This window comes from Aquila chrysaetos, chromosome 3, assembly GCF_900496995.4.
Source record: "Aquila chrysaetos chrysaetos chromosome 3, bAquChr1.4, whole genome shotgun sequence".
Taxonomy (NCBI): Eukaryota; Metazoa; Chordata; class Aves; order Accipitriformes; family Accipitridae; genus Aquila; species Aquila chrysaetos.
This window is the reverse complement of record NC_044006.1, coordinates 77,371,303-77,384,180: the sequence shown is the minus strand read 5'-3', so window position 1 is coordinate 77,384,180 and position 12,878 is coordinate 77,371,303. Positions and strand designations below refer to the sequence as shown.

The 12,878-nt window shown below is 43.0% G+C and overlaps 1 protein-coding gene across 2 annotated transcripts in view; it reads left to right on the top strand.

Moving 5' to 3' along the window:
* The first annotated feature begins 6,703 nt into the window (after window positions 1-6,703).
* MYL3 (myosin light chain 3) overlaps window positions 6,704-12,878 on the top strand; it is a 36,578-nt gene continuing 30,403 nt past the window's right edge. The window contains exons 1-2 of one of the 2 annotated variants that reach the window (XM_030010455.1): window positions 6,704-6,893; window positions 7,290-7,429. In XM_030010455.1, coding sequence (XP_029866315.1) covers window positions 6,812-6,893; window positions 7,290-7,429 — 222 coding nt within the window. In that variant the 5' untranslated portion in view covers window positions 6,704-6,811. Of the gene's footprint in view, window positions 6,894-7,078; window positions 7,098-7,289; window positions 7,430-12,878 lie in introns of those variants that run through there. The other variant, XM_030010456.1, reaches the window with a different exon arrangement.

The following is a 12,878-nucleotide window of genomic DNA, read 5'->3' as shown; positions in this document are numbered from 1 at the left end:
CAGTTAATGTGTGAAAACAACACAGCTTGGATAAAAGGAAGAAATCCACCTTTGCCCACCCCTTGCACTGCAGCTGTCCCTGGTAGTGGTTTAGTAACAACATGAAATGCTCAGCTTTGAAATTTGCAGCAGCCACATGGCAGTCCAAGTGGGGACAGTCAAAGGCTGTCAGAATAGTTGCAGTGCCATATGAGCTGCTGATCTCATACAGTACCAAAAAAGAGAGAGAGATGGAGGAGAAAGGAGGACAGCTCATTGAAATCAGCCGTGTGTATCTCCTTTTCCTTATAATGGGCTCCACAAAGTTGAAAACACAAGGTGATGATGAAATGGTGATGGTAGTGGGGGTTTCTGGCTAAATCAACTTGGATCTACCACTTTTGCCATCAGCATCTGCTCTAGGATCTGCAAGGTCACCCTGAAAAGAAGTATTTACTTGCCTGCTAAGTAACCAGTGATCAGGGTATGGGTAGTAACCTGTTGTCAACCTGTCATTCGCTGAGGCTAATCATTTTACTTTGTCCCTGAGAAGATCATGAGTTGACTTGCTCATAGCCCGTAAGTATTCAAAGCAGAAGAGTTCTCAGACTCTGCTGAGTCCCAGAGACAAAAGCATAAAAACCTGTGATGGATGGAGGTTGGGGGTAGGTATACTCCTTTTGGAAATAAAGGAATGTGTTATTTTATTCCTTTCCTGAAAAGAAAATTGAAATATCCTAGTGGGGATAAAAGGGACTATACGAGTATGGAAATGTGGGATTTCCTCACTTTAAGCACCTGAAAGTTAAGCCTCCAGTGTGAATGGCTGGGACTTCCTTTGCTAATATATATAGAGAAAGAAAAGTCTAGAAGGATATTCATCCTACCTGTTATAAAGACCCAAAATTGGAAAGTATCACCATGTGGGAATGTTTCTTCATTTTGACAAAGAAAAGGCATAGCTGATCACTCATCTAAAAGCTAAACATTTCATCGATGCTAAAGTTAAATGACATCATTGTCCCTTAGCATTTCTAATAGGAACTAGATGATTTTCTGAAGAAAATAAAAGTCTATACTTAAAAGAAGTAGGCTATCATGAAGTCTGCAAAATAGCTGTTAATTAGTCCTTTTAATTGACATCTAACACTTTTTCCTTTCAACAACCAGCTGAAGGATCTTGTTGATTTTTGCAGACTTTTACTGGCTTTGCAGCAACACCTTAAAAGTTTGCTAAGGCTGTAACTAACACACAAAGCATTTCATTTGTGTTCCTCATCCCGTGGTACCTAAATAGTCTCAGGATCCATTATATACTAATTTTCTACTAAATTCCACATGTAGCAAGAGCACATTTCCACTGAGTTTTGTGTCACCAGTGCTGCTTTGCTGCTTGATATCTTCCCTGTTACATTTTCTATCAGATTCAGCTTTTTTTTTGTTTTCTTTTTTTTTTTCCTTTTCCCCACCCCAGCCCAATGAACAGCAAACATGTGTTCTCCTGATCCCAATAGTCAGAAAGCAAATGATGGTTACTGCCAGACAATCTACTATTCTGGTCCATATCCACAGCTGGTATAAATCAGCATAGTTCCCTTGAAGTTAGTGGAACTCACTGATTTATAGCAGCTGAAAAGTTGGTCCAAAGGCAGGCGTTTGCTCTTCTTTTGAGCTGTTGTTGCTATAGGGAGCAGTGGTAATATTGGTCAGACAATTCACCCTATGGAAATTGGGAGCAGCAACAGTAATCTCAGAGAAAATTCTCATTTTTACCTTTATTTCTGTCCTCCTCCACCTTTGCTTACAGCAGGTTCCCATCAGATAAACACCCTCTCAGTTGGCCCACCACATCCCTCTCTCTCCATCCGCTTACAACCCCTTCTGTTCTTCCTTCCAGTATCTTCTTGTCTTGTTTTAACAACTCAGGTGTTAAGGCACGGATGGAAAAACTGATAAGCTCTGCAGCTGACAAAAAATAGGGAGAGAAATGGAGATTTCTTGGACATTCCCCATCTGGTTTTCTTTTTTTTTTTCCTTTTCCTTTTTTTTTTTTTCTTCATTAAGTATCTTTGAAATGCCATTGCCATTTGAAAATATCTGACTTTCTGTTTATAACTTGGTTATATTAAAGTACAGAGGTTGAGTAGCATATGAGCAGATGTGGTTTGGAGCTTGCTTTCTTCGTCCAACAGCTGACAAGACATCTGCTGTGCTGGGGACTGAAGAAGCAGAAAAATAAATCGTCTTCTGGTTGCAAATCTTCTAAAAACACTTTTTCGCTGTTCTCTGGGGAACACACTCAAGCTGTGGCCATCTTACAACTCTAAGGACAACATTCCTTATTGGGAAAAGTTGCACAACCACTTTTGGTTGGAGAGAGAACATCTTTGACGTGCTCTCAACCTCTCATTTAAAGATGTCTGGAGAGTTTCCATCAATGGTTGTTTTTGAAGAGAGAATTGAAGTTTAAACTCAAAGATTATTTTTTTTTTTAACAGGAAAAAAACCCCAACCTACGTGTGTGTGTGTGTTATTCTGTTGAGACGTCAAATGTCCGAAAACTGATACATTTTAGCCCCAAATAGTTCAATTCAAATATCCCACAACAATATTTCATGACAATTGTGAGCTTTTCTCAGGTCTTCATTTTCCTTGGAAAGAGGCGATTCACATTCTCCATGCTATCTCCTCTACTTGGTCTGAGGGGGAGTGTGGCAAATTGCAGTAAATGGAGTAAGATTGCTAGATAATCTCATCCAGGCTCCCTTTCCTAGGAAAGACTGGACAAGATGATCTTTTGAGGCCCCTTCCAAACTGGGCTGTTCTACGATTCCAGTAAAACTGGACAGACATACTTATCAAGGACTGGAGAATCATAAGGCACTGCGGCAGTATTCCCAAATTTAAACAATTCAGATTTTGGCCAGAATATTTTGTTTTCACGTATATTCTATTTTTCTGGTTCTTAAATCCAATTTTTTCTGTGGGAAATGTCTTGATGAGCTCTGTTCTCTTTGAAGATGATCTTGGTCCATCTCCCAGGAGAAACTTATCATACCCTGATGATCAAGACAATTTTGGAAAATTCACAGCTAGCCCAGCCTCTCATGTGGGACTCTAGGGTGACTCTGGAATAGCTTTTTGGCACTGAGATCTGCTGCTAACATCTGTTGTGAGCATGACTGAAAAATTGAAGAGCACCCCCACCCCCTGCCCTTCAAAACCTATTAATAGGAAGAGGGATTTTTGGTCAGGTTTTTTTGCAGCTGCTGGGACTCTAGGGATCTTTATGGAAGAGATGAATGGGGGATTTAGGGCAAGATTAGCTGCATTGATTTGGCTGTTTGCAGAAGGATTTACAGGGCATTGGAGTATCTTTAACCCGTGGAATTGATCCAAGACATCCACCCAGCAGTGGTTAGCCAGCTCTGCAGGTACTTAAAACTCATGACGTACCTCCCTGTTTTGCCTTGACATTGTATATTTAAATAAAGATAAGCACACATATATGCAGTAATCACATAGCTGGGGCTATTGCCTGCCATCTACGCTACTTTGTGATGAAAAAGCAAAGTGAAGAACCACATGAAGCTGTGAGAAAGGGCTGATCTATTAGGGTATTTTGGTCATCGATAGGTCTGCACAAATAAACTAAACAGACGTCAAGAGGGAATGTGCCATGGGTCTAGAAGAGGACCAGAAAGGTGGGAGATGGAATAAAATCCCAAAGTATTTAACTGGGATTTTTTAGCATTCCAGAAGCCTCCCCTCCAAGCAGAACTGACAATTTACAAAAAGTGGCAGGATACTGCAACCATTTTGATTTTGACAGAAGTGCAAAGGATGTTTTCTGTGAACTGTGTCAAGCCAGCTCTATTGGGAATACACTTTATCAGGAATATGTAAAAAAAACATATTGAGATAACCTTTGTATGACAGTATAACTACTGAATTTTGGCTGAGAATCAGACTGAGGTGAGCTTTCAGGATCGTCTTTGCTATTATTTCTCTTTTTATTAGAGAATAGCTGAGGGAAAAAAAACCCCAAACAACCCAACAAACCCCACAACCATGGCTGATTTGTGGAATTCAGAAGAGAAAGTGAAATATGACTCTCCTTGTTATTATGGTCTCTTCTTATCTTGCAGAGGTGGAGGTGACAAGATCCCAAGCTGCTGTTGAGCTGCTACTGGCATCTTAATTGCCTGATATTTTCCAGTGCTGTTTTCAGTTCAGGAATAAGACCTGCTGGGTTTTTTCAAATGTTGTGTAAAACACACTTATGTGCTTAGGCTGATGCTTGCTTAGCTGCTGTCCTTGTGGTTATGGCTGCTCCCAGAGCACATGTTAATTTGCACTGCAGTTTTGCTGCTTTGAATTAGCAGAACTCAGAATTTCCTGGGTCTCTGCTGGCTCCTGCCATGTCAATCAAGAAGTCTGCAGTGGGGAAACATGGAGAAATTACTCCCTGGTATTTCTTTGGGTCTGTGGAAAGCTCTTACAATTCTCCAGCCATGACCCATTTTAATGCAGAAATCAATACACCAAAGTGTTTTACAGGATATGAAAACAATGCATGATTTCTGTTATTTTTCACAGAAATACCTACAACTTGCAGAGTTTGCAGGTATCACTTATTCTGATCATCAGGGTACATCAGACACTTTCCACACTTAATTCTTGTTTTTCCTGGACAGAAAATGGACAAACGAGAAATAGAAACCTGCAGAAAAACCTCTACTCCAGGGCTTTGCAATATGAAGGAAATCTCAGAAGATGGAATTCAGCCAGCGTAGGGTTCATCTCAATTAATTCAGGCGTCTACAATGCAAATATCTTTACGTGAACTATGTGGCTCTGCTCCCGATCACAGTCAACAGAGGTCTAGTCCATATATTCAGTGTGATGGTGAGGCATCTCTTTCAGCTGTAGGTACCTGTGGCTTCACTCAGTTGCTTAAATGGAAGTATCTGGTGTCATTCGAGATGCCTCTGCCTACAATGGCCTTTCCAGAACTGTGTGGGCGTCTTGTAGTTTAATAATTCACAGGGGATGGGATTAATTTGCCCACATAAGTGTTTCTAGAGCCGTTTCTGATACCCTACGGTATCTGAGACATGTATGGGACTGGCAGGTATACAGTTATGGCACAGACCCTATGGGAGACTGAGGCCCTTCTGCAACAGCAGCTGAAGGCCAGGTGGGGTCATCTACTGCATCTCTGTTGCATTTCGAATGCAAACGATGCCCACCCTACAACCCAGCGACCAAATCTAGGTTTCTACCTTAGGGAAGCTGAACTGCTCCCCTGGCTGCACTGGCTGTAGTGAGCAGATCAGTGTTGGTAAGCTGCTGTCGGAAACTTCTTCCCCAGGTGACCACACAAACATGAACTGGGACTGGTGGGGTCTTGTGGCTTTTGTGAACTGAAGAGAATTGGCATGACTAGAGTCTGATCTGGGCAGAGTGAGCAGACAGACCTCTGCACAGCTTCTCATGGAGACACATCCCTTCTCTACCACCAGCTTTGACCAGAACTGAGTTTCCTGGAAGGTGACACACTGCAGGGAAAAACGCAGTTCTCCAGGCTGTCCCTGAAACACTGAAACACCAAAATACCTCACCAGCTTGGTCAGGAGCAGCTCAGGGCTCCTGTCATAGACAACGTTCTCAAAGTGTCCTCTTTGATGAGACGAATGAGATTTGCTTCCCATTATCCAAAAAGCACAAATTGCCATTACTGTGATGATCGCGCTATTGCAGTGATGTATTTGTTACTGCAACAACTACTGTGGCATTGCCTCAAACCTGGAATCAGAAAGCAGGCTCTCATTCAGGTAGGACCTGGAACTGCACAGTGTGGTCTATAGACACAAAGCTCAGCCCTTCTCCGTTCCCCCTCCAGCCTCCCCGGGATCCCCAACTGTTTTCACTTGCTGAAGCCGTGGTGGAGACAGCAGCTTAATGGGGGTGGCCAGCTTTCTGTGTAGTATTCATGTTGCGCTTCAAAGCTGCTTGTGCACTGCCAGCAATGGATGTGCCGTGATTTGGGAGCAGCTGGGCAGGATAAAGCACAAACGCACTTCCAGCAAAGCCACCCAGGGAACGGAGGAGTGCAGAGAGGCAGGCGCTGGGGGGGGGTCAGCCTGACAGCGATGTTGGGAAAAACAGGTCGGAAAGGGGTTTGAACAGTAGCTTATCAGGATGACGTAGTGAGCAAACCAAAGAGATTTATGATTCAACTGATATTTATTTGAAATGCCAACATAGATCCCCTTTTCAAATGTATTGTGGTTTGGTGGGTGGTTGTCTTGTTACAGGGGATGATTTTTTTTGGAAAAAAAGAAGAAAAATCTAGGGAATGTGGAAGCGACCGTGTCTCAGAGAGTGACCTCCTGATTTAGCAAAATGACATAACCAAATGCAGATCTGAAAATTGTTAACTCTGTTTTGCTTTGAAGGGTGCTTGTTTAAATCAAAGTAAGGCTGGGATTAGAAAAGCTTCAAATGGATACCCTTATCTTAGTTATTTTAATAGGAATCTGGCATTCAGGTCCCTAAAATGGTCTGGAAAATCTCAGCCATGAGGATGCACTTACAGACACCTAGTTCTATCCTAGACTCTGTGTGTGTGTGTGGTTTTGGTTTTTTTTTTCCCTGCTCGTTAGATGCATTCTGCTATAAGCAATACTGTTCCTTTGCACCTTCCCAGGAGAAGACCAGTGTGTGATCTGAGGCGTGAATTCTCCCCTGCGCCAGCTGACATGTTGATGGTCAACGTCCCGTACAGCTCCATCCTCGTGTCTAAATATAAATCCGTGCTTGCCTTTTAATGAACTGCAGCAGAACAAAGGCCAGCGGTGCCGTCCAGCCTGAAAGAGAGAGAGACCCTCTGCAGCAAGTGAGCTGGGAAGGTAAGTGTCAGCACGGGGAGGAGAAAACCCATCGATGGGACCTGGGTCGTAACCCAACCTCCCCCTTGTACGCGTACACGAATGCACACGCACACCAAAAATGTTTGACCCAGCGCCAGCCCCAGACCTAAAACCCCCAAACTCTCTTTCCATTTAAGTGCTAATTCGGAACAATGCCGTATCCGATGGCTCTAAAATAGCCGGGTAAATGTCTTGTCCTTTTATAGCAGTGGCCCTATTGTAAGCTCTGACATGTGACAGGTCTGAGAGTGACACAATGTGTGACTTCAAGAGACTGGAGGGGGATAAAGACCTGTGTGCGCTGGTGATTTATCCTGCAGCAGCCACCCCTTCCCTGTCTGTCCGTCTGTCTCCTTCTCTCCCTTTCTAAAGCAGCCCACCAGCAAACCAACATGCCTCCAAAGAAGCCTGAACCTAAGAAGGCCGAACCTAAGAAGGAAGAACCCAAACCAGCGCCTAAACCAGCAGAACCAGAACCCAAAAAAGAAGTTGAATTTAACCCAGCTTCTATCAAAGTACGTATCTTTTAACCTGGCATTGGAAGAAGCAATTTGGGTCTGGTGGGGCTTGGGTCTCGTGGTGGCATATTCAATGCTGCGAGATGACATTCTCCAAAAGTAGCTCTTGGTTTTGAGCAGAAAGTGAGCAGCAAAGGCAATTGCCACAGGCAGAGTAAGAAGAAGCCAAATTACAAGGAATTTGGCTTGGGGCTAGTTTTTAAAGTAATGACACCAGAGTTAGTGCCATGCTCTGAGAAGAACTTCCAGTGTGACCTTGGGCAAGTGGTACGTGGTGGGATCCAGCTCTCTGCTAACATCTCTGTACTTAACATTCCTGCACTGTAAAAGGAGGAGGGGGCAATTGCAATAACTTCTCTTCAAGGGCACAGACAGCTTCAGCCAGGATACCATGACATTGCGGTAATATTCAGCTGGGATACTATGACATTGTGGTATGAAGGGCAGCTAAGTCCAGTAGCAAGATGAGTTGTAATTAAAAAAAAACCCAACCCCCAGACTGGTACCACTTAAAAAATAGACAGGCATCTTTGTAGCCAACACAATTTCAGGATCATCAAATACATTTTCATCCAAATAGGACTTGAAGTCAATTCATTTCTGCATTTTTCTTTTAAACTTACTCACTCTGCATTCTTATTCATGCAAATTCTTATTTTTCCTTCCAGCACAACTTGCAATTATGGACTCTTATCATGTTTTCTAAAGTGCTAAAAAAATATGTATTGAGTTCCTCAAAAATAAGTAAATCCAGTACTCCCATGATAACATCTCTTCATCTTCGCAGAGACTATTCCATTATCTACCATACAGAAAATTGGTGTAGGGAAAGCATTGGTAGATGCATGGTTTGGGTCTGGTGGGGATTTTTTTATCCAAAACTCATAGCAAAGGGAGATGATATCCTCTAGAGAAGTTTTCCTGGGAATTTTTCAATTAAATGTTTTTCATCAAAAATACTTTTGTCAAAATTGAAAATATTTGTGCAGAGGGGCTGGGTCTGGCAAATATACTGCTTCCTGCTTCATAAAGCTAGCTCTGGTGGAGCTCAAGCCATCTGGTGTAGATCAGAATACGTCCCTAGATCATTGTACAACATTCGAAAAAAATGCTTTAATGAGTTTTGAAATTCTCCAAACATTCCATTTCTGCATTCCAGGATGAAACTGTTTCTTGTTTTCATGCAGAAGATAATCTGTAGTTAAAAAAGGCAAGGAAAACAACCTTGTATCAAAACAAAATGTTAAAAATGATCAAAATGCATCTTTTGATGGGATTGTCTCAAATTATCAATATTTATTCTCAGACCTTATTGCGCAATTTTGTGTTTGGAATTTTTAAACTTTTTTTTAGACACTCGAAAGTCTCAGAACTAAAATATTTCTGTGGTAGAGAAAAGTACTTCTTGTTTCAATTTTCCTGACTGTTATAGTCTGCTGTCATGATAATGGTTTAAAAGAGCCTTATTTTGCACGCCAGAATCCCATTTTCTTTCTCTTGCTGCTTCATGGTCTCAGTCTGTATTGGGTCTCTATTGAGATCTCAGTTACAGTGGCCTAAACGTGAGATACATCCCCTTAAGTAAATGCAGTTATTCTGAAGTTTTAATGTTACTCATATGTACATTCCCATAGGATTTAATCCAATACTTAGAAATTTTCAAAGTAGATTGGGTGTGACTGAATGTTGTTTGCAACTTATAGAAAAGAGTTTGGCTTTTTTTTTTTCTTTGTTTTTCTGTAAGAGTTTGGCTGAGTCCACGAGGTTTTTTTTAAGAAAATGTTTCTCTAGAATGGCCCCTGAACCTCTTTACTTTGGGGAACAGATTGTCCTGAAGAGATCTTATAGCAAGAAGACTGTTTTTTCCATATATCTAATTCATTTCCACCTGAATGCTGTCTTTTAGCAGGGAGGCACATTTTGCCAGAAATTTATTCTGCTCTCCTGAAAAATAGTAAGGCTGATGCAAAACAGGATTTGTCTTTTATTGTTATGGACACAGAAAGTGGGACTGGCTCATCTAGCTTTAACCATTGGCAAGTTGATCATTGATCTTAAACAGATCGTCTATAATCAGCAGAGAGAAACTCTCTAGAGGTTTATCCCTTGCAGCGGTGCAAAACACCTATATCAGGATGGACTGAATCACCCTTGGGAGATGCTGATCTGTTGATAAAGGGAGACGAGGCAGGTATTTGGGTGCCAACATTTCAGCAGCTAAATTTAGCTGAGATGACGTGTGCTTAGAGTCCAGTGAGTCCTGGGTACAAAAAGGCCACGCAGAGACAGCTGGCGTTATGTGAGGACCTGGATGGGACACAGCTTACCATACAGAGTTATCTTTAATAACCGCACCTTCCCTTGTCGTCACTTGATATGCTTATTGTAGCAGCATGCAGTAATACAGGTGCCTGGGGAAAAACAGTCATCGTTTATTTTTGTGGAGTACTATGATCCTGAAGCCACGTGAAACCTGTTCTCCCCGAAAGCCCTGCAGGCTTCTGAACATCTGCAGGGATCCTAAAAAAATAAAAGCTTCTTCCCTTTTTCTGCAAGAAAACGTGTAAAAGCATCCGGGATGGGAGTCAGCCACAAGGGAAATAAAGCAGGCATCGTGCCGGTAAAGATGAGATCCCGCCGGACTCGCCTGTCTGCTCGGTTCCAGAGCTCCGAGCGTGCCGCAGCGCGACGGCAGGGTTGCAGCTGGGCAGATGTGCGGGGGTACACGGGCGAACATCTGCCGCGGCGTGAAGCAGGGCTGAGCGGAGCTTGGGGTGGCTGCCGTCTGCGGGGAGGGAAGCAAACGTCTCTTGGGGGAGGTGGATTGATTTTCGTGGGGGGAAAAAAAATCCCATTTTGACAACAAATAAATGCCCTGTTAGGTGGGATCGTCACAGTAGTTTTTGGTGCCTTGCTGGAGAATTTATTCTGGGCTGAAGTGACTGAAATGATTATTTCAGAGTGAGCTTGGATGTGGGGGAAATGTATATGAGTTAATAGTGGACATACCTGTGAGAAGTGCTTAGAAGGGGGAATGAAAAAGCAGGAGACACTTTGTGGGTAAAAAGGATTTTGTTTGTTGGGTAAATGTGTTGCCTTAGTGTGCATGAGAGAAAAAAATGCTCTATTAAACACGTGGCTGTATTAAAGAAATTTGGTTTATGGGAGTAATGAATGTGTGTACAAGAGAGGGTGAAGCAGCATGTGACACCTTTGTGCCTACTTGTGTGAGACAGAGGTTTCGTAGTCACGGTTTTGAGGAGTTTCTGTGTGCAATCAGTAGCTGTGGGGTGTGTGCCCTGACTTCTTGAAGTTTTGTAGCTGTGTGAGGGCTTTTGAATGTACCTTTTATTCAGAAAGAGGAATTTAGCTATATCCTTGACTTCTGTAAGAAAGGGGGGGGGTGTAGGGGTGAAGGGTTTTGTAGGCAAAAAGGCTTCTTTGTGAATAAGGAATCTGAGGTGTTGGCCCACTTGAGAGAGATTCTGAGTGTGCAAATCAAGTATTTTATTTGGATGTGTGAGGGAAACGGGGGATGAGCTTACGGGCCCACATCTCTTCTGGCGTGGGAGGCTCAGCAGCGGGTGACCTGTAGCTGGCTGGTGGCAGGAGTGTAAGGTCCTTTGCAACCCAGACCCATGGAAAGCATCATACGACAGGGTTTACTTAGGAAAGAGGTTTTTTTTCTTGCCAGAAGAAGCCATTTGCTGGGCCAAGGTTAGGACATCCCAGCGCGGGCATGAGTCGAATCTCAGCGTGTTGAAGAACCCCTTCCCTCTGGTGCAGAGACAACAGGAGCAGGTTTCTTCAAAGCGATTCACCACTCTGTCTCCCCTCTGCTTTGTACCAGAAAAACACAGCTATGTCAACAGTGCCTCAGGTAGAAGGTGGTACTGAGCTGTCCCTGAGCCACCCACACAGGGCAGCACAGTACTCGGGGTGGGGACCATTTCTTTGAGTCCCTGAGTAGATAGGTGATGACCTGGGACATACTAAAGACATCCAGACAACTAAGGGCTTGTCTGATTCAGAAAAAGCCTGTCTGGATATCCCATGCAGCGTACACATACCATAGTCAGCTTGGAAGAAGAAATCAGGTTATGTTTTAGTAAGAGGTGGGGGGGATGCAGGTCTTTGCCCACTTTGAAACATGTAAGGATGTTACATCTCATTGACAGTTTGGCCAAGTCTTCAGGCATCAAGACAGCTGAAGGTGGCCACCATAGGCGTTCAACCTCCCAACACCCTCTCATCTTTCTCTCTCCAACCTATTTTTTCCCTTGGTTTCCTTCCTTCCAGGTGCTACACATTTCCATTGTCATCACCATTATTATTATTGTCCTACAGTGCATCTCAGTAGAAATACTTTTAGAGAGCAATTTCCCTCCTGTGCTCACATATTTGAAGGTTTCTGAAGTGGGCAGACACCTGCCAGGCTAAACCCAGCCCATGCTGGGCCTCCTTCTCTCTCAGTGGCTTTTTCCTGAGCGTTTCAAACACAGAGAAATTTGAGTAGTGAGTCTTGAGGAGGCCCCAGGCAAAAAGACTGAAAGTTTAGCAAAGACAAGAGACACCATTGCAAGCTTGTGGGAGTCAGTAGGAAATGTTTCCTTTTGAGCTTTATGGGATTGGCCTCTGACTCACCATTCTTGCTATGGACCAGCGCTCTGGCAAGGTGTAAGGACTTTTGTAAGCTTATTGTGATTTATTTTTAATTTAGCGAGCAGCGAATGCCTCTTAGGTATGTGCTCAAAAATTGCATAGATCTGGCAAAATATCTTCAGATGCATAGAGAAAAGTCCCTTTTCAGCATAATAATGGTACAAAGTCCTGTAACTCCAGAGGAAGATTTCAGATGCCACCTTTTTTAAATATCAGATATCTTTCTTAGGATGGGATGAATAAAATTGAAAGTGGAAAAAGTCCAGTCTGGCTTCTACAGAGGGAACCTAGACATTTAGTTTACATAAGATGTCTATCTCAGCTGGTTATAGTAAAGAAAAGGAACTCCACCCTGAAACCTTTGGCTGCACAAGTTCAAGTTACTATCTCAAGCACATGGTCTTAGTAGACAATCCAAAAAAGTGCAGAGGGTGACTGGAGGTTTGGATTGCATTATTCAAAAGTTTCCACAACTAATTAATATGTGACCCACTTCCCTCTTGCACAAGATAATGTACCAACGTGCCCTGATACCCTCGTGGTGGGCACAGGAGAAGAACCAGAAAAGAATAAAAGAGGAGAAATTCCACTCAAACCCCAGATAACCGGAGTCCTCTGCCCTGCTCAGCCTACACCAAATGCAAAGATGAGGATGACTGAAGAAGGCCAAAGGCTCCTACATGAACTATTAGCATTTCATGTCACTGAGCGTGGTGAGTACTTGTTTTACAGAGCTTAAGGCTGTTTAATCACCTAATCTGACATCCCATATGCAGACTTTGAC